This window comes from Betta splendens, chromosome 1 (genome assembly GCF_900634795.4).
Source record: "Betta splendens chromosome 1, fBetSpl5.4, whole genome shotgun sequence".
NCBI lineage: Eukaryota > Metazoa > Chordata > Actinopteri > Anabantiformes > Osphronemidae > Betta > Betta splendens.
Window position 1 is genome coordinate 12,109,100 of NC_040881.3, and position 23,549 is coordinate 12,132,648.

General features: G+C 40.8%; 4 protein-coding genes across 9 annotated transcripts; 3 read left to right on the top strand and 1 right to left on the bottom strand.

Annotated features, from left to right (window-relative positions):
- Window positions 1–354: 354 nt before the first annotated feature.
- On the bottom strand, window positions 355–8,672 carry LOC114853714 (von Willebrand factor A domain-containing protein 7-like). 3 transcript variants are annotated; one of them, XM_029147427.3, is made up of 17 exons: window positions 8,441–8,672; window positions 6,785–6,992; window positions 6,440–6,525; window positions 6,233–6,326; window positions 5,945–6,073; window positions 5,684–5,870; window positions 5,388–5,557; window positions 4,136–4,248; window positions 3,883–3,999; window positions 3,610–3,807; window positions 3,389–3,524; window positions 3,128–3,280; window positions 2,904–2,996; window positions 2,646–2,755; window positions 2,102–2,266; window positions 1,650–1,961; window positions 355–1,536 (listed from the first exon to the last, which is right to left on the bottom strand). In XM_029147427.3, the coding sequence occupies exons 1-17, from the start codon at window positions 8,633–8,635 to the stop codon at window positions 1,087–1,089; spliced, it is 2,916 nt and encodes a 971-aa protein (XP_029003260.1). In that variant the 5' UTR covers window positions 8,636–8,672; the 3' UTR covers window positions 355–1,086. The 3 variants fall into 3 exon arrangements, with proteins under 3 accessions (XP_029003260.1, XP_055365432.1, XP_055365438.1); XM_055509457.1 differs by having other exon boundaries at window positions 2,102–2,262; window positions 2,642–2,755; XM_055509463.1 differs by having other exon boundaries at window positions 5,945–6,090; window positions 8,386–8,487.
- Window positions 8,673–12,389: 3,717 nt separating this feature from the next.
- LOC114853771 (GPI-linked NAD(P)(+)--arginine ADP-ribosyltransferase 1-like) lies at window positions 12,390–14,148 on the top strand. 4 transcript variants are annotated; one of them, XM_055511262.1, is made up of 4 exons: window positions 12,390–12,586; window positions 12,658–12,705; window positions 12,796–13,027; window positions 13,143–14,148. In XM_055511262.1, exons 3-4 carry the CDS (start codon window positions 12,908–12,910, stop codon window positions 14,028–14,030), a joined length of 1,008 nt encoding a protein of 335 aa, XP_055367237.1. In that variant the 5' UTR covers window positions 12,390–12,586; window positions 12,658–12,705; window positions 12,796–12,907; the 3' UTR covers window positions 14,031–14,148. The 4 variants fall into 4 exon arrangements, with proteins under 4 accessions (XP_055367237.1, XP_055367235.1, XP_055367234.1 ...); XM_055511260.1 differs by having other exon boundaries at window positions 12,390–12,705; XM_055511259.1 differs by having other exon boundaries at window positions 12,658–13,027.
- A 1,859-nt stretch (window positions 14,149–16,007) lies between these two features.
- On the top strand, window positions 16,008–16,797 carry LOC114844088 (ecto-ADP-ribosyltransferase 5-like). Its single transcript, XM_029131204.2, has one exon. The coding sequence runs from the start codon at window positions 16,102–16,104 to the stop codon at window positions 16,795–16,797; it is 696 nt and encodes a 231-aa protein (XP_028987037.2). The 5' UTR covers window positions 16,008–16,101.
- A 4,364-nt stretch (window positions 16,798–21,161) lies between these two features.
- On the top strand, window positions 21,162–22,020 carry LOC114853791 (ecto-ADP-ribosyltransferase 5-like). Its single transcript, XM_029147589.2, has one exon. It carries the CDS (start codon window positions 21,162–21,164, stop codon window positions 21,786–21,788), a length of 627 nt encoding a protein of 208 aa, XP_029003422.1. The 3' UTR covers window positions 21,789–22,020.
- Window positions 22,021–23,549: the final 1,529 nt, after the last annotated feature.

Sequence of the window (23,549 nt, forward strand, 5' to 3'; positions counted from 1 at the left end):
ACTGGAGCCACACAGTCTCTTCTGTTGAGGTTGTGTTTTTTTAAAAAGCAAAACCTTAAATCAGTAAATCAGAATCTGCCTTGGCCCATCAAAGCCCCCTAAGTAAAAACTTTCCAGCAATAACAACTGTCCAATAACAAATTGACTTAAAAACATAATACGTCAACAACACAGATCAGTTTATTGTACAGCTGTACTCAACAGAGGTAGAAGGAAATATTTAAACTGAATACTAATTAATTAATTAAAATTTTACTAATCCCAGCAGTGAAGGACATTTATCTCTGCATTTCACCCATCCCCTTAGTGTCAGACTTGGGCAGGCGTCGGACCCACATGCACAGTACACAAGCGTGATGAGAATAAATGCAGGTTTTATTTCCACAATCAGAGTGAGACGGTCCAGGTCATACACAAGAGCTCGGTCTTAAGGCACAGTCAGGGAGCAGGCAATCTCAGGTCAATAGACAGGCAGGGTTCGGTACACAGACGATCACGGTGACGGTACAGACAAGGGTTAGGCAAACTCACGGTCAGATATACAAGCAGGGTTCTTATCCAGGCAACAGTAATATCAGGGTTCAGGCAGGATTCGGTAGTCAGGAGAAACAGGATCAATACACGAAAGACAAGATACTGTACTAAACGCTGGAAAGAAGTACTGGACTTGACAATCTGGCAACTGGAGTCAGTGTGAGATCAAGGCTATATACCGGTGCTGATTAATTAACTGCTGACAGGTGTGCTGAATGATCCGGAAGGTGACGACTGAACAGGAAGTATTACAAAATAAAACAGGAAGTAGTATGAATCATGACACTTAGAGTATCCCCTTAATGCCAAAGTATGAAATTATAATTTAAGCCCTAAATGTAAATAATAAACAATCTTTCCAGTTTAGTATTGCATCTTTTGATTATTACAGTAAGGGCAGCTCTAGGCATGTCTGAATTATTAATTATTTAGGACCTCTTACATTTTCAATATAACCAAAAAGCTAAGTTGGAAGAAAATCTGTTTTCACACACTAAGAGTGGGATTTAAACACCTTGGTTTGGTTTGAGCGCGAAACTGTTGATTTACCTTTCACTTCCAGAGAAAAAACACCACCCCACTGATCAGGAGAGGGTTTGTCATGCTCATACAGTAGTGTGACCTCCAGTGGAGGCTGTTACCTGTAGCTGTAATCACAGTGCTAATAGTGGGCTCTTTACTAGTTGTGTTGACTCTTGCCTGCCCCACACATATCCCCACATTTCCTACACGGTCTACAAAAGATAGCTCTACATGGAGTGAACAACAGGAAGAATTGTAGGTTGCCACAGTAACGTTCTCCCCTCCTGCTCCAGCTACCGTGCTGGTGCTTAAGGAACCATTCCCTTGGATTATGGTGACAGTTTCAATGCCTGTTCCGTTGACACCATCAGTGATATTAGTGATAAATACCCACTGAGACGACAAGCACAGTGAGGAAGAAGACGGGCAAACACCTGATGTACTGACTTCCTGGCACACAGGACGGTACACATCTGCCACCTAGATCCGACAGAAGACGGAAAGAGGAAGAATTAAAAAGGCACAAACAAAAAAGCATAATGTGTTTTAATTTAAAATATTATTCTAAAAACGGTTTGATTAAAGTCTTTTACCTTGGCAGCCACAGAGAATCGGAGAACAGAGTAGTTCATGTCACTTGCAGCTTCATTCTCTACTTCAATGGTAAGAGTCACATCGGTTCCAGATGCAGCAGTTGCTGGTACAGTTAAAGTCACGGTGCCGTGGGCTTTTTCTCCACTGGATGCATCTACAGTGACAGCACCGGGTGAAGTAGAAGCAAAGCTGCGGTCATTGCTGGCCCGCACTCTGATTAACTTGTTAACAGCTCCATTGCTGGTTGTGGCCACTGTGAAAGGGACGGAGACGGTGGAACCAGGTTCTATGTTGGTCTGGTTGACATTGGCCTTGACAAACGGGGGGAGGGGGGGTAAAACAAAAGCAAAAGGATTAGAAAAAAGTGAATGAATACAGGTACTGGTTACTTTTAATGATTAAGAAGTAGTAACAACAGTAACAACAAAAGAATGAGGGGAATTGTTCTCACAATGACTGAGATGCTGGAGGTTCTAATCTTAGTGGAAGCCTGCCTCTGGAAGCTGATGGGCAGTGAGACAGGGGTGGAGCTGGTTTCCTCTCCTCTCAGAGTAACTACATAATCACCTGCTGGAATGCCAACGAACGTCACCAAGAAGCTGCCACTTCCCACTGACTGAGGACAAACACACATACAGGTACACACAGTCACTCATAAGGCTGGAATGTTAAGAATTGTTGTGTGTTTTGACCAACCACTTTACTTCATGTCTTGTTACCAGGTATACAGATATTTCCAGTTATGTCAGAGTTTCCCACACAAGTCAAAGATCAGACAAAGAGAAAGAAGTGAAACCATCAAAGACAAGTGAGAGATCTGATCCAGCAAAAGCTTTATGTTGGTGTGATTCATATAAATAGGCCTCACTACATTTGTCAAAATACTGAATTAAAGAAATGTTTGTGTTTTCTCAGTGTGATAGCATATGTTATACGACATATGTAAAGTGGTGACTAAAGTCTATGAAGGTGGTCACGAGTAACATGGCACATGCCTGAAGTGATCCGTTGACCTCCGTTGGCCCTGAGCTGTCGAGCAGCGTGACCTCTGTGACCTTTACTTGATCACTTCCTGTCACAGAGACCAAGAGGCTGACATTGTCACCTGGATGTTGTGATAAGAGAGAATGTGAAAATATATCAGTGATACTTTAACTGGGCATCGTACATGAACATAATGTATAACCCATAAAAAGACAGAAATGATAAGTAGAGAGTATGGTAAAAGATGAAAATAATTCTCTTAGTCTGACCTGAAACAGGACGTCCGTTCATTAGACTGAAGTCCCCGTGAGCTCCTTCATATGACGCCACTAGGTGATAAATGAAGCTCACTGAACTTTGCCCTGATGTGAACATACATAAATCAGATAAATCAATACAGCTATTTACTGGTTCAGATACATCAGCAGACAATGATTTTCTGAAGGTGAACAATTATTCACACAACACTGCACTTTACTGAACCATTTCTGACCTGTGACCTTGACAGTATATGAAGACATGGAGTTAACACTGATTTGCCAAAGTCCCGTTTGAAATTCAGTGCTGAGTTTTAAACGATGTAGGTTTCCTGTTGTGGTGATAGTTGCCAGAGGACCACTGAGTTGACTGGAGCTCTGAGAAACACCTGAAGTAGACAGAAACCAACCAAACTGTTTACTAGTACAAGCCAATTTCAAGATATGAAGATCATGGAGGGAGAAACCGATAAATGGAAAACCAGCAGTAATGACACCTGTGGGGCTGGTGACACTGTAGGAGACAACTGAGAATCCTGTGATGTAGGCGATGACATTTCCTAATGAACCATCTAAAGAAAAAGTGAAGTTTTCAGGTCTTCCAGGATCCAACACTCTCTGGAAAACAGTCACCTGTAGGAAAAAGAGAACAGAAAACATGTACAGTAAACACACAAAAATATCTTCAGTCAGATTTAGTACTTCTTCAGTGTCCTACCACAGCAGCAACTGATGAGTCCTCTATTACAGTAGTGGCCTGAGACAGTGATAACTTGGTGACCTCAATAGTCTGACCTCCAGATGTGTGAGCTAGGTCTCGATACAACTGGGCATCAGAGGGAGAAATGGTCTGTTGATTCATTTCCTGAGACCTTCTGCGTCGACTAGCAAAGGCGCTGGTCAAGATGAAAGTGACCTATAGGGAAAGTTAAATTAAAACTGTGATAGACACACGTACTGTAGGCAAAGATGTTGAAAGGTCAGCTCTTACCCTGCTCTTGGTGCTCTCTATAAGTGCAGTGATGGTGCTGCTTAGAAGCAAGTCTTTAGCTGGAGCATCAGTGAACACAAAGATCTCAGAGTGCGGTGGAGCAGCAGTCAAGGCAAGCTACCAGCCAGAAAGAGCACAAGAAGACGGTCACTTACAGCACACGACGAGGAAAAAACTATACCTTACTGAGTGTTCATTTCTAGAATTGCAGGCCTTTAGTTTAGATTGTAAGAACGTAAGTGAAAATCCTCACCTGCAGTCCAGACAAACACATTTCTGGTTCGTCTCCTCCCCCATTTGCTGTCAGGCTCCTGATTCTGATTTTGAACACATCTGCGTTGGTTGTCTTAGTCACTGGTCCAATATCTGATCATGACATGAATCACTTATATTAATCAGTGGATTAGACACTGTCTGGACAAAAAAAGTTGCCACCTGGACTGATGATCTGGGGTTGCTGCAGTTGATCAGGTCTAGGTTCAGCAACAGTATGAGCTCAAAGAATGAAGTCAGCTGATTACCTGAATATACTGAATGACCAGATATTACCATCAATGTATGTTTTCCTCCTTGATGGCACAAGTATATTCTGAGATGACAGTACCAGCATTCATCGGGCTCAGATTGTGAAAGAGTGGTTCAGGGAGCATGAGACATCATTTTCACACATGGATTGGCCACCACAGTGTCCAGACCTTAACCCCATTGAGAATCTTTTCATTGAGAAGACTTTGCGCAGCGGTCAGACACTACCATCTGTCACGGACTCAAGGCAGCGGACCCACACGCACAGCGGAGACAAGGCTCAGTGCACAACAGGGTTTATTCACGCTCGTGGTCAGGCAGGCAAGGGTCGGTACACAGATCAGGCAGGTTCGGTACAGACAGGGTCTAGACAAGCGGTGGTCAAGGCAGGCTAGGGTCAAACTCACGGCACGGCAGGATCAGAGATGAGACGAGAATCTGGGTCAGGAGAAGCGAGGTCATACACAGGTTCACGATCATGAGAATAACGCTGGATTGCTGGCTGATACACAAAGACAATCTGGCAAGGTGCAGGACTGAGGGGTGGTGCTTAAATACTGAGTGAAGATGATGGCTGGATAGTTAGCAGGTGAGTAATTAGTAACAGGGGACAGGTGCGTCAAACTAAAACCGGAGGTAAAGCTGGAACTGAAAACATGGGCACTGAACAGGAAGTGGTACAAAATAAAACCGGAAATGATTGAGTGCAGTGGCTAAATGACCTGGACTGTGACACCATCATCAATGCAAGATCTTGATGAAAAATTATTGCAACACTGGATTGAAATAAATCTTGAATGCATGCCATAATCAAAGCTAAAGTCAGTGCAACAAAATTTTAGCGTATGATCTTTTGTTGTGGTGGCAATTAATTTTTATGTCCGGGCAGTGAACATTAGTATAAACTACATAAGGTTTGCATAAGAAGGCATCATATACTGTACAGAGTCTATACAGAGTACTCATCCTTATGTATGTACCTGGGTCATTGAAAGGTACTAATATGTAGCCAGATGGCTCCTGCTCAGTTCCCCTCCATCCATCAATGATGCTAAAAGAAACTCTCTTTGCTTCAGTTATGTCATCCTTCATGCTGCCTGTGGTGTCAATGACAAAACACAGCACAGGGGCAAAGGAGAGGCCCATAAATCTGCAAAAAGAGGCATAGAAACATGATGAGCTTCTCATGGTGATGGTGTCTATTCACTCTACAGTACGTATGGTTTTCATTCCTCTTCTAAAGGGTAGATATTAGCCCCAGTAAAAAGGCATATACCGCAAAAAGGTCTTGTCTCCGACAGCTAGCCTGATGTCCTGCAGTAGCTCTGCTGTGGCGTTTATAGCCAAATCAGCTGCTCTTTGGTGAAGCCAACCATGACTGGATCCAGAATGATCCTTATTGATGCCCCCTACTGGATCTCGCCTGCTGGTTTGGTCAGATAAACCACCATGGCTGCATTTACCTTACAGCAAAGCAAAAGTGTTTGGTCATGTCACGTCAGTGTTATCAAAAATAATTAACAAAAAAAAAAGCTACCTGCAGGTTTGGATGAGAAGAAAGGGTTGAAGTAGCCTGTAGTGAGAAGACCCTGCTGCAGCAATTCAGGCAGGAGATTGTCATCACAGCTTCCACCTGCACAGTTTCTACAGGTTGGAGTATTTGGACCTGCAGCCACACAACAACTAACAAAATGTTAAAGGAGTATATCAAAATTATACTGTCTGGATAAACACACAGGCCCTTTGTGTTTGTGCTTAAAATGAGTAGTTTCACACTAATCACACAGTACAACAGTGGGTTCCACAGGCAGACAGCAGAACCCACCTGTCAGGTTCTGCAGAGCTTGGTCTGCTCTGATCAGAGCGCTGTACGGAGAAGTTCTCCCCAGCTCCACCCAGTTGCTGTGACTGTAGAAGTCCTTGGCAAACACAAATGGAAACATGACTTCTTTACTGGTTTAGCATTTAATTGTTGTGTTACACTGATAACAAAATGATGTTACACTGATAACAAAATGATGATGAGGTTTACCTGGAGAGTGTGACAGATGACCCCTAGATTCCATCTTCCTATGAAAAAGTTTTCCATCTTTACGCTGGCCTTCAGAGCAGACAAACCTCACATGCAGCAGAGAAGACAACATAGAATGGATTAGAGCAAACTACTTTTCTAGTGCAAAAAGAGAATACGTGGTCTACTGTAACTAAGATGTCCATAGGGTTAAAGGTTTTGAGTTGAATACTTCCATTGAGCACCACCTGCTGGCAAAACTCTCTAGTGCAGTGTTTGCTGTGTATTGTCAGTCTTTCTACTATCGCAATATCACAATCAAAATTTCATCTGCTGCATGAGTCTGTCTGACAGCAATGTTTGTACCTGTTGTGATAATATCTCGTCCTTCCTGGAACGTCTCATTGTCAAAGTGTCGCCTCGCACTCAGAATGAAAAACAAATCCACTTGTGCGTTGCTCAGGTACACAGTGGTGATGGAGGTTAGAAAGCCGATACTGGAGAAGATTGAACTGGACGCGCCTGCAGAAGAACAGGCCCTTTGCACCTTGTCAGCTGACAGATTGTCATCAATCTGCAGAGGAAGAACAAATGTCTGAGTGTAGGTTAGAAAAATCTACAGTATATTTACTATACAAACACTGCTTCAAGTGCAATTACAGTAACACCAGTAACATTGCTCAAAGTAATGACCAGAGCACCAAGTGTGTCCTCGATTAAGACACTTCGCTTGAGCTCCCCGGGCGTCGCACTGTGGCTGCCCACTGCTCCCCTCGGGATAGGTAAAAATGCAGAGGTTACAGTTTTTCTCAGTCGCTTTAGTACAATTCTCAGATCAGAATGAAATTCTCAAAAATATGTGTTCAATCTTTACATCATGATGTCACGTGTGCACATCATTTAAGCAGTTTCTCGCTACTTTGAACAAGTTGCAAATGCTTTGGTACATGCATTTAAATGATTATGTACAATTCCCTGCTCTTTGCTACATTATCAATTGTTTATGTCATGTTGATCAAAATGTATTATATAGTTCACGGTGCATTAGTCTTACTCCTAAAAACATCTACTCAGTAGTTCATCGTTTAAGTCATTAACTGCAAAATGATTGACCAAGTTGTAATAATGTGACAAACATATTTCTATACATCTCCATTATATGTTTTTTTCTAATTCTGTCCTGATTTGGTAAATTGCTCTCAGGTGACTTGACTTTCTCTAACAAAGGTGCATCTCAATAATCATCGACTGGCAAGTATATATATATATATATATATATGGCTGCAGCACAACACAATGTTCTATGTCTGACAATGGTGTGCTTACACATATTCCCATAATTGGTCCATACAACACAGAGCATCTTATCACCTTTCTAGAAACTCTCTACAGAGATCTCATCCCTGAAGAAAAGAGGGGTCAGAGTGGAGATCACCTGCCAACGTATGTGATAGTTTGGAACAATGTGAGTTTTCATCGCTCCAATATCATCAGGCATCAGGATGGAAAGTTTATGATTATCAGCCACATAAACAAATGACCCTCCTGGCTGCTATTGTCCAGTCTCTTGCAATCAAACAAAAAGGTGTAACTTACATTTTACAGTAATTTTCATCCAAACTTTAGCCATAGTTTATGTCCTCCCTCCAAAGTACACAGTAATATTGACAACATGACTAAGTAATTTGACTGTCTTGTTCGTAGACAATGACACAAGGACTTGATATTCTGACGCCACTGACACGTTCAATGACATAAAAACTTAGTTTTGAGAGTTGAACTAGAATTTACAGGATTTTGCAAGAAATCCACAGTGTTTTGCTGTTTGTACAAATTGTTTTGAGAAATGCACACATATATTTGCAAACTTCAATTCTGATCTGAGAATTGTACTAAAGCGACTGAGAAAAACTGTAATTTCCCCAATGAGGGATCAATAAGGTTAATTCATCACAGCATATGCCCACCGGTGGTACAGTATTATTGTTTTCCCTTTTCTCTGCCTTTGTCGGTCCAACTTACAGGGAGGCTGAAGTTCAGTCCCTCAGAAGCAGCAATGTCTCTGCAGACCTCCGCTGTCTTTCTGAGGATCGCCTTTCGTGTGATGTCACGGTGACTGAGGGATTTTCCGTCTAGATTGAAGAGCGGCTGGAAGCTGGGAATGAGATTTTGCATGGAGACGACCACCAGGAGCTTCAGTATCTGTGCGGCAGTCATGATGGCCGAGAAGCAGGATGAGCTGATAAGTAGAACAGAAGAATTCTCTTCTCCTTTTAGTTTAACATCATGCATTTACATTTCACAATATTTCCTTCCGTATTTGGAACATCTTTTCTGCTGAAGGTGCTAAACCACAGAATGTGTAATAGCACAGAAAAAAGTGGTTAGTTCAAGAGATCAGAGAGAGAGACTCTGATTATACTGTCCATCTTAAGATCTTAAGAGTGTTTTAACAGAAATGTGAAATGTGTAGTAATATTTGCGTTTGTATCTGAAAGCTGAAACTAAAGGTCAGAGAAGATGTTGGTTTCTGCACTCTTAGACCGGTTCCTGTTAAACAACAGGAACTGTACAGGCAGGACAGTTGCCATTCTGTAACTGTAGATTAACAGTGCTTTAATGTAGCTGAAATTTACAGCTTGGTACCGTTTTAGTAAATACAAGAAAAAGCTGTTATTTTGTACCATAACAATAGAATACTGGCCAATATTTAGCAATTCATTACTGTTTACAGTATTTACACCTTTTCTAAAGTGAGAAATTGACAGACTGAATGACTTGGTCATTCACCAAGTGAACATAAGAGAGGTGAAAGTGTATGAATATCCAAAAGATAACTTATTTGAGTACATGGCTAACATGAAACAGAGCGTATAGATGTTTGACTAATATAAAGTCCCATTCAAAGTCCATTAGTTCTGAGGGATCACTGGAGTCATCTTTTTCTGGACAATCTCATGTAGCCTTGGTCTGAAACGGTCTGAAATTGTGGGTTTATTCAATGTTCTTGCACAATGACATACTAATAATGAAATAAATTATTTACACAGCACATATACTTTAGAATTAACAGCACTGGCCTTTTCCTTTCTGTGAAGACGTTCTTAAACTGAACAGTTTTTGTACAAGGACAACTGAATGAAAAATTCTGATATGTTTATAACTTGACTTTTGGTAGTTCTCTCTAGCAAACAAGCTAATTTTAGCAAATAATCTCTGCAACCTACTCAAATGTGAAGGCAATGTCTGTACAGGTGCACATGGCAAAGCTTCTTTATCCCCATTATGCATTGCAAAAAATTTTTTGGTCTCTCCTCAAAGTATTAATACTGTAATAAACTGGTAAAAGACTTTTCACAAAAAAGATTTACAACAAAGCATTTCAAAATTACAGAAATATGCTATAGAATCTGATATGTAAATTAACAGCAAAAAAATGTGGGTAAAAATCTTTGAGGAAGTTTTAACTAATGTTTAATATGGAAAGCAGGATGAAACAAATCACTAATTCATCCCAGGCATTTGAGAATTTATTTGCAATAAACAAATGAAGACCGTCTGTGAAGACCTGGCCACGTTGGACAGTTCTGTACAATATACATTTTCTTTAAAGTGTTTTTAGTGTCTCTTCACGGTATACTGTATGTAGCCAGTCTGTAGCCTGTTAGATGTAGGCTCCACTGGTTTGCTCGGAAAATACTATGGCCAAATTCAGTATGTCTACTGTATTTACGACGTAGGCTCATCTGTTAAATGTTTCCCATCAGCGATAAGAAGTGAAAGAAGTGTTTCAACAGGTAGCTGGACGATGAATTACTGTTAAATCTCAGTCGGGCTAGTAACATCCAGCATTTTATAACTGAATATCATGTTATAGAGTTTTTAGCATACTATTACTAAATCAGAATAGGAATGTTGCTAAGTCAAATTTCACAAATCTTTACTTAAATACATTATATTCAGCTGCACAATATTTGTGCCGTGATATCTTTAAAGTGATATATTTAAATGTATACGGAAGTAAAGACAAAATCAACAACAAAGTAATTTAACCCACTACAGAATGTTGAAGGTCAGCACTCACACACCTTACTTACATACCAAAATTATTAATTGCACACACTCTTGTGCTGGTAAAGTGCACTGAGTCTGGATACAGTATCTGCTATCTTCAGTGTGTGTGTGTGTGTGTGGGTGTGTGTGTGTGTGTGTGTGTGTGTGTGTGTGTGTGTGTGTGTGTGTGTGTGTGTGTGTGTGTGTGTGTGTGTGACATCTCACATTTCTTCGTTGTGTGACTACTACTACTACTTCATTTGTTCAGAGTACTTTGTTGATGATCAGCGTGTGACAAAGTAATTTTTTGCTTATGGGGTGACAGCTGACTTCCACCACAGACTTTACAGTAGACAACACATGATGTGATAATTACTCACACTACACAGGATACAAACATTTTGCGTATATTTGAATGTTATCATATTATTACAGTTTAGTAGTAGTAGTTTTGTGTATTAGGATAAGTTGACTCATACACTCACAGCAGAATGTCTAGTGGACTGGTGTCTTGACAGGAGGTGCTGCAGTAGCTGTTTCTTTTCCTGTGAGCTTCATGGAAGATTTGAGGAGTGGATTTCCTTCCCATGGTGGGAACTAACATCAATAAGTGATTGTGAAATGTCGGTGAACAATGTGTGTGTTTTATGATATCGTTTCTGTGTTATCAGTAAAATGTCTCAGTGCAATGGAGAATTCATTCTTTTCTCCAGGGGCACGTGATACACTGCACCACCTATGCACAGCAGCTCACTTACAGATGACTTGCTCAGACAGAGATGTTCTCCAGATTGAAGAAGTTATTGTACTTGGATGATTAACAACATGCAATGTGACAAGACAGAGGTTTGGTTGCTACAGTATGACTCATCTTCACAATAATGGATGGATGTTTTAGAAACACATACTGAAGTATTGCCAAACTGCAGTAAACAGTCAGAAGGCCACAGAGCAATAAGACAACGACCAACACCAATGTTAGTCATGACAACTTTAATTTATATGGTTATAAAAGTCATTTTTAAATTGGACTTGGAATTACACTTCCTGTGGATTCGTAGGTTCTGCTGTGCAACAATGAAGGTCTGATGTGTTTACTATGACAGAAGGTAACAAAAGAGATACAATAATGACACTAATAACAATACAAACAATACAATAATGACTAATATGAGCAAAACTCTGGCAATGCAGATATTGAGTATGACACATCGTTGTCTTTGTCATAAACACAGTTGAGGTTGCCCTTCAGTCCGTAAATGACGCCATGTCAGTAAGTTTAAAAATCTCCTATGGAGGAATCAGAACCTGGTTATTTTGGTTTAAGGCTGAGTAACGAGTTATGTCTGCACCAAAACAAGCGTATACGTCAAAACTCCTAGTGAGGTTCTCCTCATCAGAACCTACTATGAAGGTTACAGGGGACTGAATGACGCTTGTCCATGTACTGTACTTGTGTGCAGGCTCCCTACAGTAGCTTTGTGCTCTGCATCGCTCCAGGCTTGACTGAAATTTGATCCTGAACTGGACCTCTGCATTAAACCTTTATCAGGCACAACTGTGGCTTTGGACCTGCAGTCATCATGGAGTCGTCACTGGAGTCGTGAGTTCGAGTCGGAGTCTGATGCTCACAGACTGAAGCTTTCGCAGCCATCATACAGTATCTGAGCCAGACAACAGGACTGACTGGTGTTACCACATGCGGAACAACCCACTAAACGTGTTAACGCAAGCGTGTGGGCAGACACAGAAAGCCACAGATACTGACAAAACAGGGTTTGGTTTGTGCAGAATGACAAAGTCAAAATATAAAACAAAGTGACAGCACAAACCATCAATCCAACATGACAAACAATGCAAAGCTCCCCCTGTCCTGTCAGTGTGTTGGTCTGATCTGAGCCTCTAGAGAAACAAGCCACACCTCCAAGCACCTTAAACAGGAAGAGGAACTGAGCCAGGTAATACACAACAAAGATATACAGTGAAGGAACAGGCTGAATAAGAATATATAATTATAGCAGCGCTAACTAAATGTGCACACTGCCAGTATCAAGCACCTGCTTGCTGCATAGTATTCCATTTAAAGCAAACAGTGTGGTGGACTATGTAAAAGTGGTGAGTACTGTATGTTACAGTTGACCCTTTCGTGTGGCTGTTTTGTATTACCATTGTTTCGATATGCACAGCACGGATGCGGTTCTGTGGACGTCCTACGGTACCGCTTGTGCCGCCAGGTAACCGTCTGCTGCTGGTAAAATGCAGACAGCCTTACATTGTTGGCACATCTTCCTGGTTCTAACTTGTTGCTGATATTTGCATTGCAGCCTGTAAACTATACCTTTCAAACTGCTTCAAACCACCCGCGAGGGGAAACAGCTGATGGAGAACAATGATAAAACAGGTTTACATTTGCATCGGTACTAGTTTCCAGTCAGTATGAAGTTTAGGCCAGTGTGTGGGAGGTGTGCAGGCCTGTGTGCGTTGCTGGTGGTGGCGGCGTTGCTATGGTTCTATGACCCCTTCACAGAAGAGAGAAGGCCTCAGGATCCAGCAGAGGTGACTTGGCCCTTGTTTCTTGTAGTTGCACCAAAACATGTACAGTACAATTACATCTGATTTTAAAACTCTTAAAGTTGTGCCCATTGCAGCTGTCAATCATCTGTCCCCGCAGTCACCTCTGGACATGGCGCCCGACTCAATCGATGACATGTATGACGGCTGCCGGCCAGAAGCCGCCTCCGTCATCGACCTGTTCGGCGTTTTTGAGTGGCACTACAACAGAAACTTCAGCGGCGCCTGGGCGTTAGCTGAGAAACAAGCGAAGCAGCCTGCGCACGAGCAGCTGGGAGGCGACCACGCTGTCGCCTTGTACCTGTACACCGGGACACAGCCACTCCGGGAGCAATTCAACAGGGCCGTAAAAACAGGGAAACGCAAGTACAGCACCTCCTTGTTCACGTTTCACTACTTCTACTTCTTCCTGACGGACGCCATCCGGGTTCTGCGTGGAAACCAGACGTCGTGCAGCGTCGCCTATCACAGGACGTGGGAACGCTTCAGCCCCGTCCCCGTCGACGCGCGCCTGCGTTTTGGCGCCTTCGTCATGGCAGGAGCAACCAGGCAGTCATTCGACTTTCATGGCAACACGTCCTGCTTCGAGATCCGCACGTGCTTCGGTGCAGATATCACGCATTACTCTGCTGCAGATCAGACGGGACAGCTGCTGATTCCTCCCTATGAGGTCTTCAGAGTCACAGACGTACGGACAGACGACTGGTGCAGCGTGGTCTATAAGCTGCAGAGCACCCAGACACCCAGGGCTGATTTAAACTGTGAGCTAAGGTCCCAGAGGATAAAAGCCTTCTTTAGAATGGTCCCACCTCACCGGCCTGTAGGCAGCTTGGTGAAGATGCTGGCATGTGTAATAATGCTGCTCATCATCTCTCTAGTCCTTGTAAAGCAGAAGCAGAAAGGTTTTGTAGCTGTGGTGCTGGGTTCTCTGACGCTGATCATCACTGTGGGGATTTGGACGAGAAACCAGAGCATCTCAGAGGAATGATGCTGTGTCTGAGGGACATTTAATGTTTTACTCCCAGGTTGACTTTTTGGGGATCACTGTGTATAAATCCAATAAACCCATGTAATTTAGTGACATAAAAATGAGGAACTTTATTAGCCTCAGGTGTTTTAATTTGACTATGCAGCAACATGTACACACTGTAGAACAGCAGTCTTTCTGTTATAATGAAGGAAGCATCAGTGGTTTTTGCCATTTCTTGTGCAACTAGTGACTCAGAGTTGTGGTGGTCAGTAATCATGACTTTTATTTTATATTGAAATAAAAGCTTGCCAGGTCACAGGCCCCATCTTATTTAAAATGTCCTGTATCCATGAAATCCACTTTTTAGATAATCCGGCACATTTATATAACTCTCAGGTGCATTTAGACACACACTGAGTATGTTACCAGTTCAACTTCCTTCTTTTGTCACTTCTTTTGTGCTGTTTAGTGAGCTCCTTAAAAGGGTCCATTCAGAATTCACCTGAGTCAATGTAGACATGTAGACTAGGGTTTATCTCACACACACACACACACACACACACACACACACACACACACACACACACACACACACACACACACACACACACACACACACACACACACACACACACACACCTTGGACTCTGCTCAGACACCTCCTTTTAGTGCTGGATTTCTCACTGCGAAGAACAGTGGGCACCTACCGGCCCATACAGTACGTATGGGCTGATAACCACAAATCACAAATTTCCATATTTACACATTATTGATCTTGGTAGTGATAAGTATCAGTAATACTTAAAGTTGGGTTTAGAAAGCCTGTTTATCAGCTCAGGTGTTGAGTGTCCCACTACTGTACAAGGTTAGTAAGGCTGTAGCTCGATATTATTCACCCAAAGGGTGAGGCAGACGTTGGTGCATGAACAATGCCACTTGTGGAAGCCAGGGTGATGTGAGGAGCTCGGCCATTACGCCCATCCAACAAGCAGAGGAAAGAATCCTAGCAGCCAGGGAGCCCACACACCTTCAGTTCCAGGAGGGCAGGTGTTGCGACCCAAGCCGCCCACACAAAGCCCCCCAGGCAGAGCTGCAGCAGCCACAGAGACAGCACCCGAGGCCAGAGTGGGCCACCGGGGGTCAACGCTGTCCGCCCCATGAGAACCAGGGGCAAATATTCCCCTTGGTGGGAGGGTCGGCCTGAAAGAGTGGAGCCCGAGGACCCACGGTCCGTAGGGAGCCCGCCAGGAGATGCCCCCGCGCCCAGAGTGGGCCCCCGCCCCCATTGGCCCGACCATATCCCCTGGCACCACATCGGGCCTGCAACACAAGGCTGGCAATTGGTGGGGGTTAGCAGAAATGCATGAAAACATCACAAGGTCTAATATTTTTAAACTAGCAGATTAGGGGACATTAAAGCAGTTATTTTTAGTTGCTAGCTGGCCAAAAATCTCGTACATTTCAAAACACTTTCTTTTTTTATTGAATCCGGAGAAACAGGACCATAAAACAGGCATAAATATTACTATTAATCTCAATCTAAACAAAAACAAACAGATGTAAGTTGCACTGTGCAGTATAATGAACTATATGATCTGTTGTATGATGCTTGTGGAGCCATCTATCAACTGGTTATTAGCACATAGTGTGGTCACTTTGGCCTTGTTTTTTTTAACAGTGTTCTCAGCTTGTGCAGCAGCAATAATGAGCTTGTTTGTTACCTTTTATGGTTAAAGTTGTCTTGCAGCTGTTTCTTCCTTATTGTAATGATACTTATTCTATATGCTGTATCATCTTTCCCCCACTGATGAACTTCCCTAAGTGCTAATATATAAGTGAGCTGGCCTCACTGTTGGTACACAAACACGTCGCCTGATGCTGCAGTAGCCAGACGTCATCACAGCTGTAAACAGGTTTCTACTGAAGATGGCAGTGATGCAGCTCTGGGCAGTGGTTTTCATGACTTATGGAGTCGCTACAGGAATCGCACAGGTGTGTATGAGTAAAGAGATGAACGCATCTGCTGTGCACTGATGTATGTTAATGTTTTAACTTTGATGCCTGGTTGTTACAGACTTTTCCACTGGACATGGCTGCACAATCTGTTGATGACATGTACCAAGGCTGTAGTGACAGAATGAACGCAAAGGCAAATATGTACCTGCTGAATGAGACAAACATGGACATGAACTATAAAATGGCCTGGCAGATATCTGAAAAAGCCTACTGGAATAAATATAAACTGATAAAACCACTGGAAAAAGATCTATTCAAGGCAATTTATGTTTACACTCTCAACAAACCAGCAATCTATCCTGACCTGAACAATGCAGTTCGATCCCAGAAATCCCAGTATAAGACCTCATTCAGGTACCATGCACTTCACTTCTTCCTGACCAGAGCCATCCAAACTCTCAAAGCTGGGAAGCCTAAAGGAAAATGTCTGACCAGCTATCGTAGGACCAGTGTTTACTTCAGTCAAGTTTTTGTCCAGAAGGAGTTTCGCTTTGGCTCCTTCACGTCCAGCTCACGGGGAGATTATCTTGGAGCCCACTTTGGGGGCAAGTCATGCTTTAAGATTGTCACATGCTTTGGAGCAGACATCCAGCGTTATTCTGTGTATGGAGACGAAAGAGAGGTTCTTATTCCTCCTTATGAGGTATTTAAAGTCACTAAAATAATTACGGGAACCAAACTAAACAGACAAAAAAGTTGTAACGTGATCTATGAAGTGCAGAGTGCAGGTACATCCTCCAATTTGAACTGTGCTCTTTTTCATAAATGACAAATATGAACAAACATGGTTTATATACGTGATTAAAATTCAGAGTTTCATATCGTTTCAGTCATATTAGTTGTTTATGTTATGTAAGAACCATGAAATTGAAATCCTTGACTCAATAACAGAAATCTACATTACATCATAACAATATTGTTACTGTACAGTACATTGTTTTTCATGTTTGTCATAGAAACATGTCACATACTGTGTTCATAGCTTTTCGGCATGTAACAACAACCCTTGTCAAAGCAGATCACAAACATGCGACACGTAATATAATATTTAGGTCATTATACATTTTAATTTTTCAAATTTTTGCATCATTTATGTGAAAGAAAGATTTGTAATTGTTCTATAATGTTACTGTATCAAAATTGGGTGAAAAGGAAATAAAATATCATTTTGTCTCACTTGTGTGTTGTTGTGTTTTTATTAGGTTTGCTGAGTGTTATTTTATACTTTTCAAACATTTACAGTATTGAACAGTGATCAGGAGCAAGCGTGTTAAATTAGTCAGTAATGTGCAGAAAGAGAACAATCTATATACTGTAACAGAAAGACCTTTAGAGCAGGAAAACGAGTAAAAGCTTGTTTTTGTTGCAAATGGCCCTTCAGTATTTGTAGGTTTGCCATTTAAGGTTACATAGTGTCACTTCCTGTAAGTCCCTGTCTGATTGTGATTAGTTTCACCTGTTTAGTATTTAAGGATTTAATTTGTGCACTGTATTTATTGGTTTGTCATTTAAGATTACATGGTGTTGGCAGTGTTTTGTTTTGTATGCAGTTTTGTTCCTTAGTCCATGTCCTTCACTACATGTTTAGTTTCTACTTTCTAGTCTTGTTTTTAAGTACCGTGCTTTAGCAGTGATTTTTTTAGTTCAGTTATTTAGTTGTCTGTTTGTGTTATTTGTTTATACTGTCTATACAGTGCATTTAGTTTGTAGTTTCTCTTTGTGTAGTTATTTATTTTCATTTAAGTTCACAGTATTGTTGTGGTTTGAGATTTCAATCTTTATTACAGTGACCAGGAGCCCTATTAAAAAAATTGAGATTGGGCTCTGCAAGTTAGAAATAGTACAGACCACTGCTGATTATCTTGTTGGTGCAGTTAGAGTGTAAAACATGTTAAATTAGGCAGTAATGTTCAGGAAGAGAACAGTCCTGATAAGAGAAAGACATTTAAGGCAGGAAAACGAGTGAAACCTCGTTTTTGTTGCAAATGGCTCTTCAGGCCACCAGGGGGCGCGAATGTTTCGTGTTTTGTTTTGTACTGATGTCTTGTTTTCACCTGCTTTCGGTATTTATTAGTTTAAAACCTATTCTAGCCCATTTTCATACGTCTTTTCCTACTTTCTTTCTAAATATGGGTATATTTCTGCAACTATAAGGGCTATTTGAATGCTTTTGATGTTGCAATGTGGGAGGCACTTTTGAGACGTGATAAGGTTAGATTGTCAAAAATTTGTGTAAGTGTTACTGATGCGGCATTTACTGTATGAATAATAAAAAATAATTCTTCAGTTCTGTTTGATGAAAATAATCAAATTAATTAATTAATCAAATTAAATTATAACTGTACTTTAAGAGTCATAATAAACAGAAATAGGAGCACAGTACATAATATAAAATACCATTGAAATAAAGATTAAGACAAGAGAAGTTAATAAAAACAACTAAAAACATACAGATAAAATAATGCCAATTCAGACTGTGTTAAAAGCCAGTGCAAACAAGTGGGCTTCAAGAAAAGATTTAAAAATGGACAGGGATGAGGCCTGCCTAATGTGAATGGGCAAGGCGTTCCAAAGTTTTGGAGCTGCCGCTGCAAAGGCCCAGTTCCCTCTGAGCTCATGTTTAGTGTTCGGTACACAGAGAAGCAGCAGGTCACCTGATCTGAGTGACCGTGATGAAGCATATGGATGGAGGAGCTCAGTAAGGTACAACATTTAAAAACAGATAAAAAACTTTTAGAATGGATCCTAAAATGCACAGGCAGCCAATGAAGTGAGGATAATACAGAGGGAATATGCTTATATTTCCGAGTGCCTGTTAAATTCATTAGCTCTGTGCATCTGTTGATGGAAACATTCACGCAGACAAACCTTTCTTGTCTAAATTATATTATTGTCAAAGGTAAACTCGACGCCCATGTTTGCATTGCAGCTGGTCCTTTCAAACTGCTCTCCATGTTCTGCATCATAGCCAGACAAAGTGCAGTCAGCCCTGTCCTTGTCACTGTGCGCGTTTCAGCACCTTTTGTGTCGACTTTCATGGCAACACGTCCTGCTTCGAGATCCGCACGTGCTTCGGTGCAGATATCACGCATTACTCTGCTGCAGATCAGACGGGACAGCTGCTGATTCCTCCCTATGAGGTCTTCAGAGTCACAGACGTACGGACAGACGACTGGTGCAGCGTGGTCTATAAGCTGCAGAGCACCCAGACACCCAGGGCTGATTTAAACTGTGAGCTAAGGTCCCAGAGGATAAAAGCCTTCTTTAGAATGGTCCCACCTCACCGGCCTGTAGGCAGCTTGGTGAAGATGCTGGCATGTGTAATAATGCTGCTCATCATCTCTCTAGTCCTTGTAAAGCAGAAGCAGAGGTTTTGTAGCTGTGGTGCTGGGTTCTCTGATGCTGATCATCACTGTGGGGATTTGGACGAGAAACCAGAGCATCTCAGAGGAATGAAGCTCTGTCTGATGGACATTTAACTTGAGCTTTACTCATTTTGAAAATGACTCTACACACATCCAATAAGCTCCCAGAAAGTTACAGTATTTACTGTAATTAAAATGAGGAACTTCATCAACCTCAGATGTTTTAATGTGACTATGCAGCAACACGTACATAGAACAGCAGCCTTTCTATTATAATAGATGGAATCACTAGTGGTTCCTGCCATTTCTTTAAAAGGTGGTGACTCAGAGTACAGTAGTCTGTAATCATGACTGTTGTTTATCAGAAATACAGATTTTGTGATAGTGTGGTTAAATAGGTTTTACATCTTTACATGACTGTTCTTTATTTTCTACTTTCTGTTTCTGAAATGAAAGCTTGCCAGGTCACAGGCCTCAGCTTAGTTCAAAGGTCCTGTTTTAGCGAAGTCTATTTTTTAGACATTCTGGTGCATTATTATGACTCTCAGGTGCATTTAGCCCTGGAACGCTTTCGCTATAGGAAGATCCTAAACACATGCTCGAGAATTACAGAAAAATATGAAGTTTAAGAAAACAAAAAAAATAACGATACTGGAAACTTGGTCTTTGGTCCACCCATTTCTGGGACATGTGAGACTTCCCTGGTGAAGACACTGACTCCAGACACCCAGAAAAACGTAACCTACTGAAAATCATGTTTATACTTATATATACTTATATAGTGCTCTAGGGTTACACACACACTGAGTATGCCTACAAGTTAGACTTCCTTCTTTTGTCACTTATTTTGTGTTGTTTATTGAGATACTTAGAAGGGCTTTGCTGCTTACTCACTGTGAAGAATGGATCAACTGGGCACAACTACCATGTTTGAGGAAAACAATGACTCTGGATCAAACAGATGTGGTTGTACTCCAATTAGCAACGTACCGGCCTGTTCAGAGAGTTCAGAGAGACAAGAAGGACATTGTGACCTTCCTCCCCTACAGCACGTCAACTTCTGCATCCTAAACAGCACATCCTGAAAACACCTGGTTCTGTCAGAGGGCTTGAAGCTACAGTTCGGGACACACTAATGACGATCCACATGGGTTCCTGGCATGGAAACACCACAAAACACTTGCTTTTCACATGTATTAGAAAAACCGGACAAAAAAACAGACATGAATTTTATTATTAATCTCAATCTAAAAACTTATTATTAGTGCACATAGCATCATCATTTTGGTCATGTGTCTTTTAACAGTGTTCTGAGTTTGTATAGCAGCAATAATGAGCTTGTTTGTTACCTTTTACGGTTACAGTTGTCTTGCAGCTGTTTCTTCTTTATTCCATGACACAAATTATGTGTGCTGTGTCATCTTTCCCCCACTGATGAACTTCCCTAAGTGCTAATATATAAGTGAGCTGGCCTCACTGTTGGTACACAAACACGTCGCCTGATGCTGCAGTAGCCAGACGTTATCACAGCTGTGAACAGGTTTCTACTGAAGATGGCAGTGATGCAGCTCTGGGCAGCGGTTTTCATCACTTATGGAGTCGCTACAGGAATCGCACAGGTGTGTATGAGTAAAGAGATGAACGCATCTGCTGTGCACTGATGTATGTTAATGTTTTAACTTTGATGCCTGGTTGTTACAGACTTTTCCACTGGACATGGCTCCACAATCTGTTGATGACATGTGACAGAATGAACGCAAAGGCAAATATGTACCTGCTGAATGAGACAAACATGGACATGAACTATAAAATGGCCTGGCAGATATCTGAAAAAGCCTACTGGAGTAAATATAAACTGATAAAACCACTGGAAAAAGATCTGTTCAAGGCGATTTATGTTTACACTCTTGTTTATCCAAAAATCTATCCTGACCTGAACAATGCAGTTCGAACCCAGAAATCCCAGTATAAGACCACATTCAGGTACCATGCACTTCACTTCTTCCTGACCAGAGCCATCCAAACTCTCAATGCTGGAAAGCCTGAAAGAGAAAGATGTCTGACCAGCTATCGTAGGACCAGTGTTAGCTTCAGCCAGGATGTTCTCAACAAGGAGTTTCGCTTTGGCTCGTTCACGTCCAGCTCACAGGAAGATTATCTTGGAGCCCACTTTGGGGAAGAGTCATGCTTTAAGATTGTCACATGCTTTGGAGCAGACATCCAGCGTTATTCTGTGTATGGAAACGAAAGAGAGGTTCTTATTCCTCCTTATGAGGTATTTAAAGTCAGTAAAATAATTACGGGAACCAAACTAAACAGACAAAAACGTTGTAGCGTGATCTATGAAGTGCAGAGTGCAGGTACATCCTCCAATTTGAACTGTGCTCTCTCATAAATGACAAATAAGAACAAACATGGTTTATATACGTGATTAAAACTCAGAGTTTCATATCGTTTCAGTCATATTAGTTGTTAATGTTATGGTAGAACCATGAAATTGAAATCCTTGACTTAATAACAGAAAATTACATTACATCATTACAATATTGTTACTGTACAGTACATTGTTTTTCATGTTTGTCATAGAAACATGTCACATACTGTGTTCATAGCTTTTCGGCATGTAACAACAACCCTTGTCAAAGCAGATCACAAACATGCGACACGTAATATAATATTTAGGTCATTATACATTTTAATTTTTCAAATTTTTGCATCATTTATGTGATAGAAAGATTTGTAATTGTTCTATAATGTTACTGTATCAAAATTGGGTGAAAAGGAAATAAAATATCATTTTGTCTCACATATTGTGTTTTTATTAAGTTTGCTGAGTGTTATTTTATACTTTTCAAACATTTACAGTATTGAACAGTGATCAGGAGCAAGTGTGTTAAATTAGTCAGTAATGTGCAGAAAGAGAACAATCTATATAATGTAACAGAAAGACATTTAGAGCAGGAAAACGAGTAAAAGCTTGTTTTTGTTGCAAATGGCCCTTCAGTATTTGTTGGTTTGCCATTTAAGGTTACATAGTGTCACTTCCTGTAAGTCCCTGTCTGATTGTGATTAGTTTCACCTGTTTAGTATTTAAGGATTTAATTTGTGCACTGTATTTATTGGTTTGTCATTTAAGATTACATGGTGTTGGCAGTGTTTTGTTTTGTATGCAGTTTTGTTCCTTAGTCCATGTCCTTCACTACATGTTTAGTTTCTACTTTCTAGTCTTGTTTTTAAGTACCGTGCTTTAGCAGTGATTTTTTTAGTTCAGTTATTTAGTTGTCTGTTTGTGTTATTTGTTTATCCTGTCTATACAGTGCATTTAGTTTGTAGTTTCTCTTTGTGCAGTTATTTATTTTCATTTAAGTTCACAGTATTGTGGTTTGAGATTTCAACCTTTATTACAGTGACCAGGAGCCCTATTAAAAAAATTGAGATTGGGCTCTGCAAGTTAGAAATAGTACAGACCACTACTGATTATCTTGTTGGTGCAGTTAGAGTGTAAAACATGTTAAATTAGCCAGTAATGTTCAGGAAGAGAAGAGTCCTGATAAGAGAAAGACATTTAAGGCAGAAAAACGAGTGAAACCTCGTTTTTGTTGCAAATGGCTCTTCAGGCCACCAGGGGGCGCGAATGTTTCGTGTTTTGTTTTGTACCGGTGTCTTGTTTTCACCTGCTTTCGGTATTTATTAGTTTAAAACCTATTCTAGCCCATTTTCATACGTCTTTTCCTACTTTCTTTCTAAATATGGGTATATTTCTGCAAATATAAGGGCTATTTGAATGCTTTTGGTGTTGCAATGTAGGAGACACTTTTGAGACGTGATAAGATTAGATTGTCAAAAATTTGTGTAAGTGTTACTGATGCGTAATTTACTGTATGAATAATAAAAAATAATTCTTCAGTTCTGTTTGATGAAAATAATCAAATTAATTAATTAATCAAATTAAATTATAACTGTACTTTAAGAGTCATAATAAACAGAAATAGGAGCACAGTACATAATATAAAATACCATTGAAATAAAGATTAAGACAAGATAAGTTAATAAAAACAACTAAAAACATACAGATAAAATAATGCCAATTCAGACTGTGTTAAAAGCCAGTGCAAACAAGTGGGCTTCAAGAAAAGATTTAAAAATGGACAGGGAT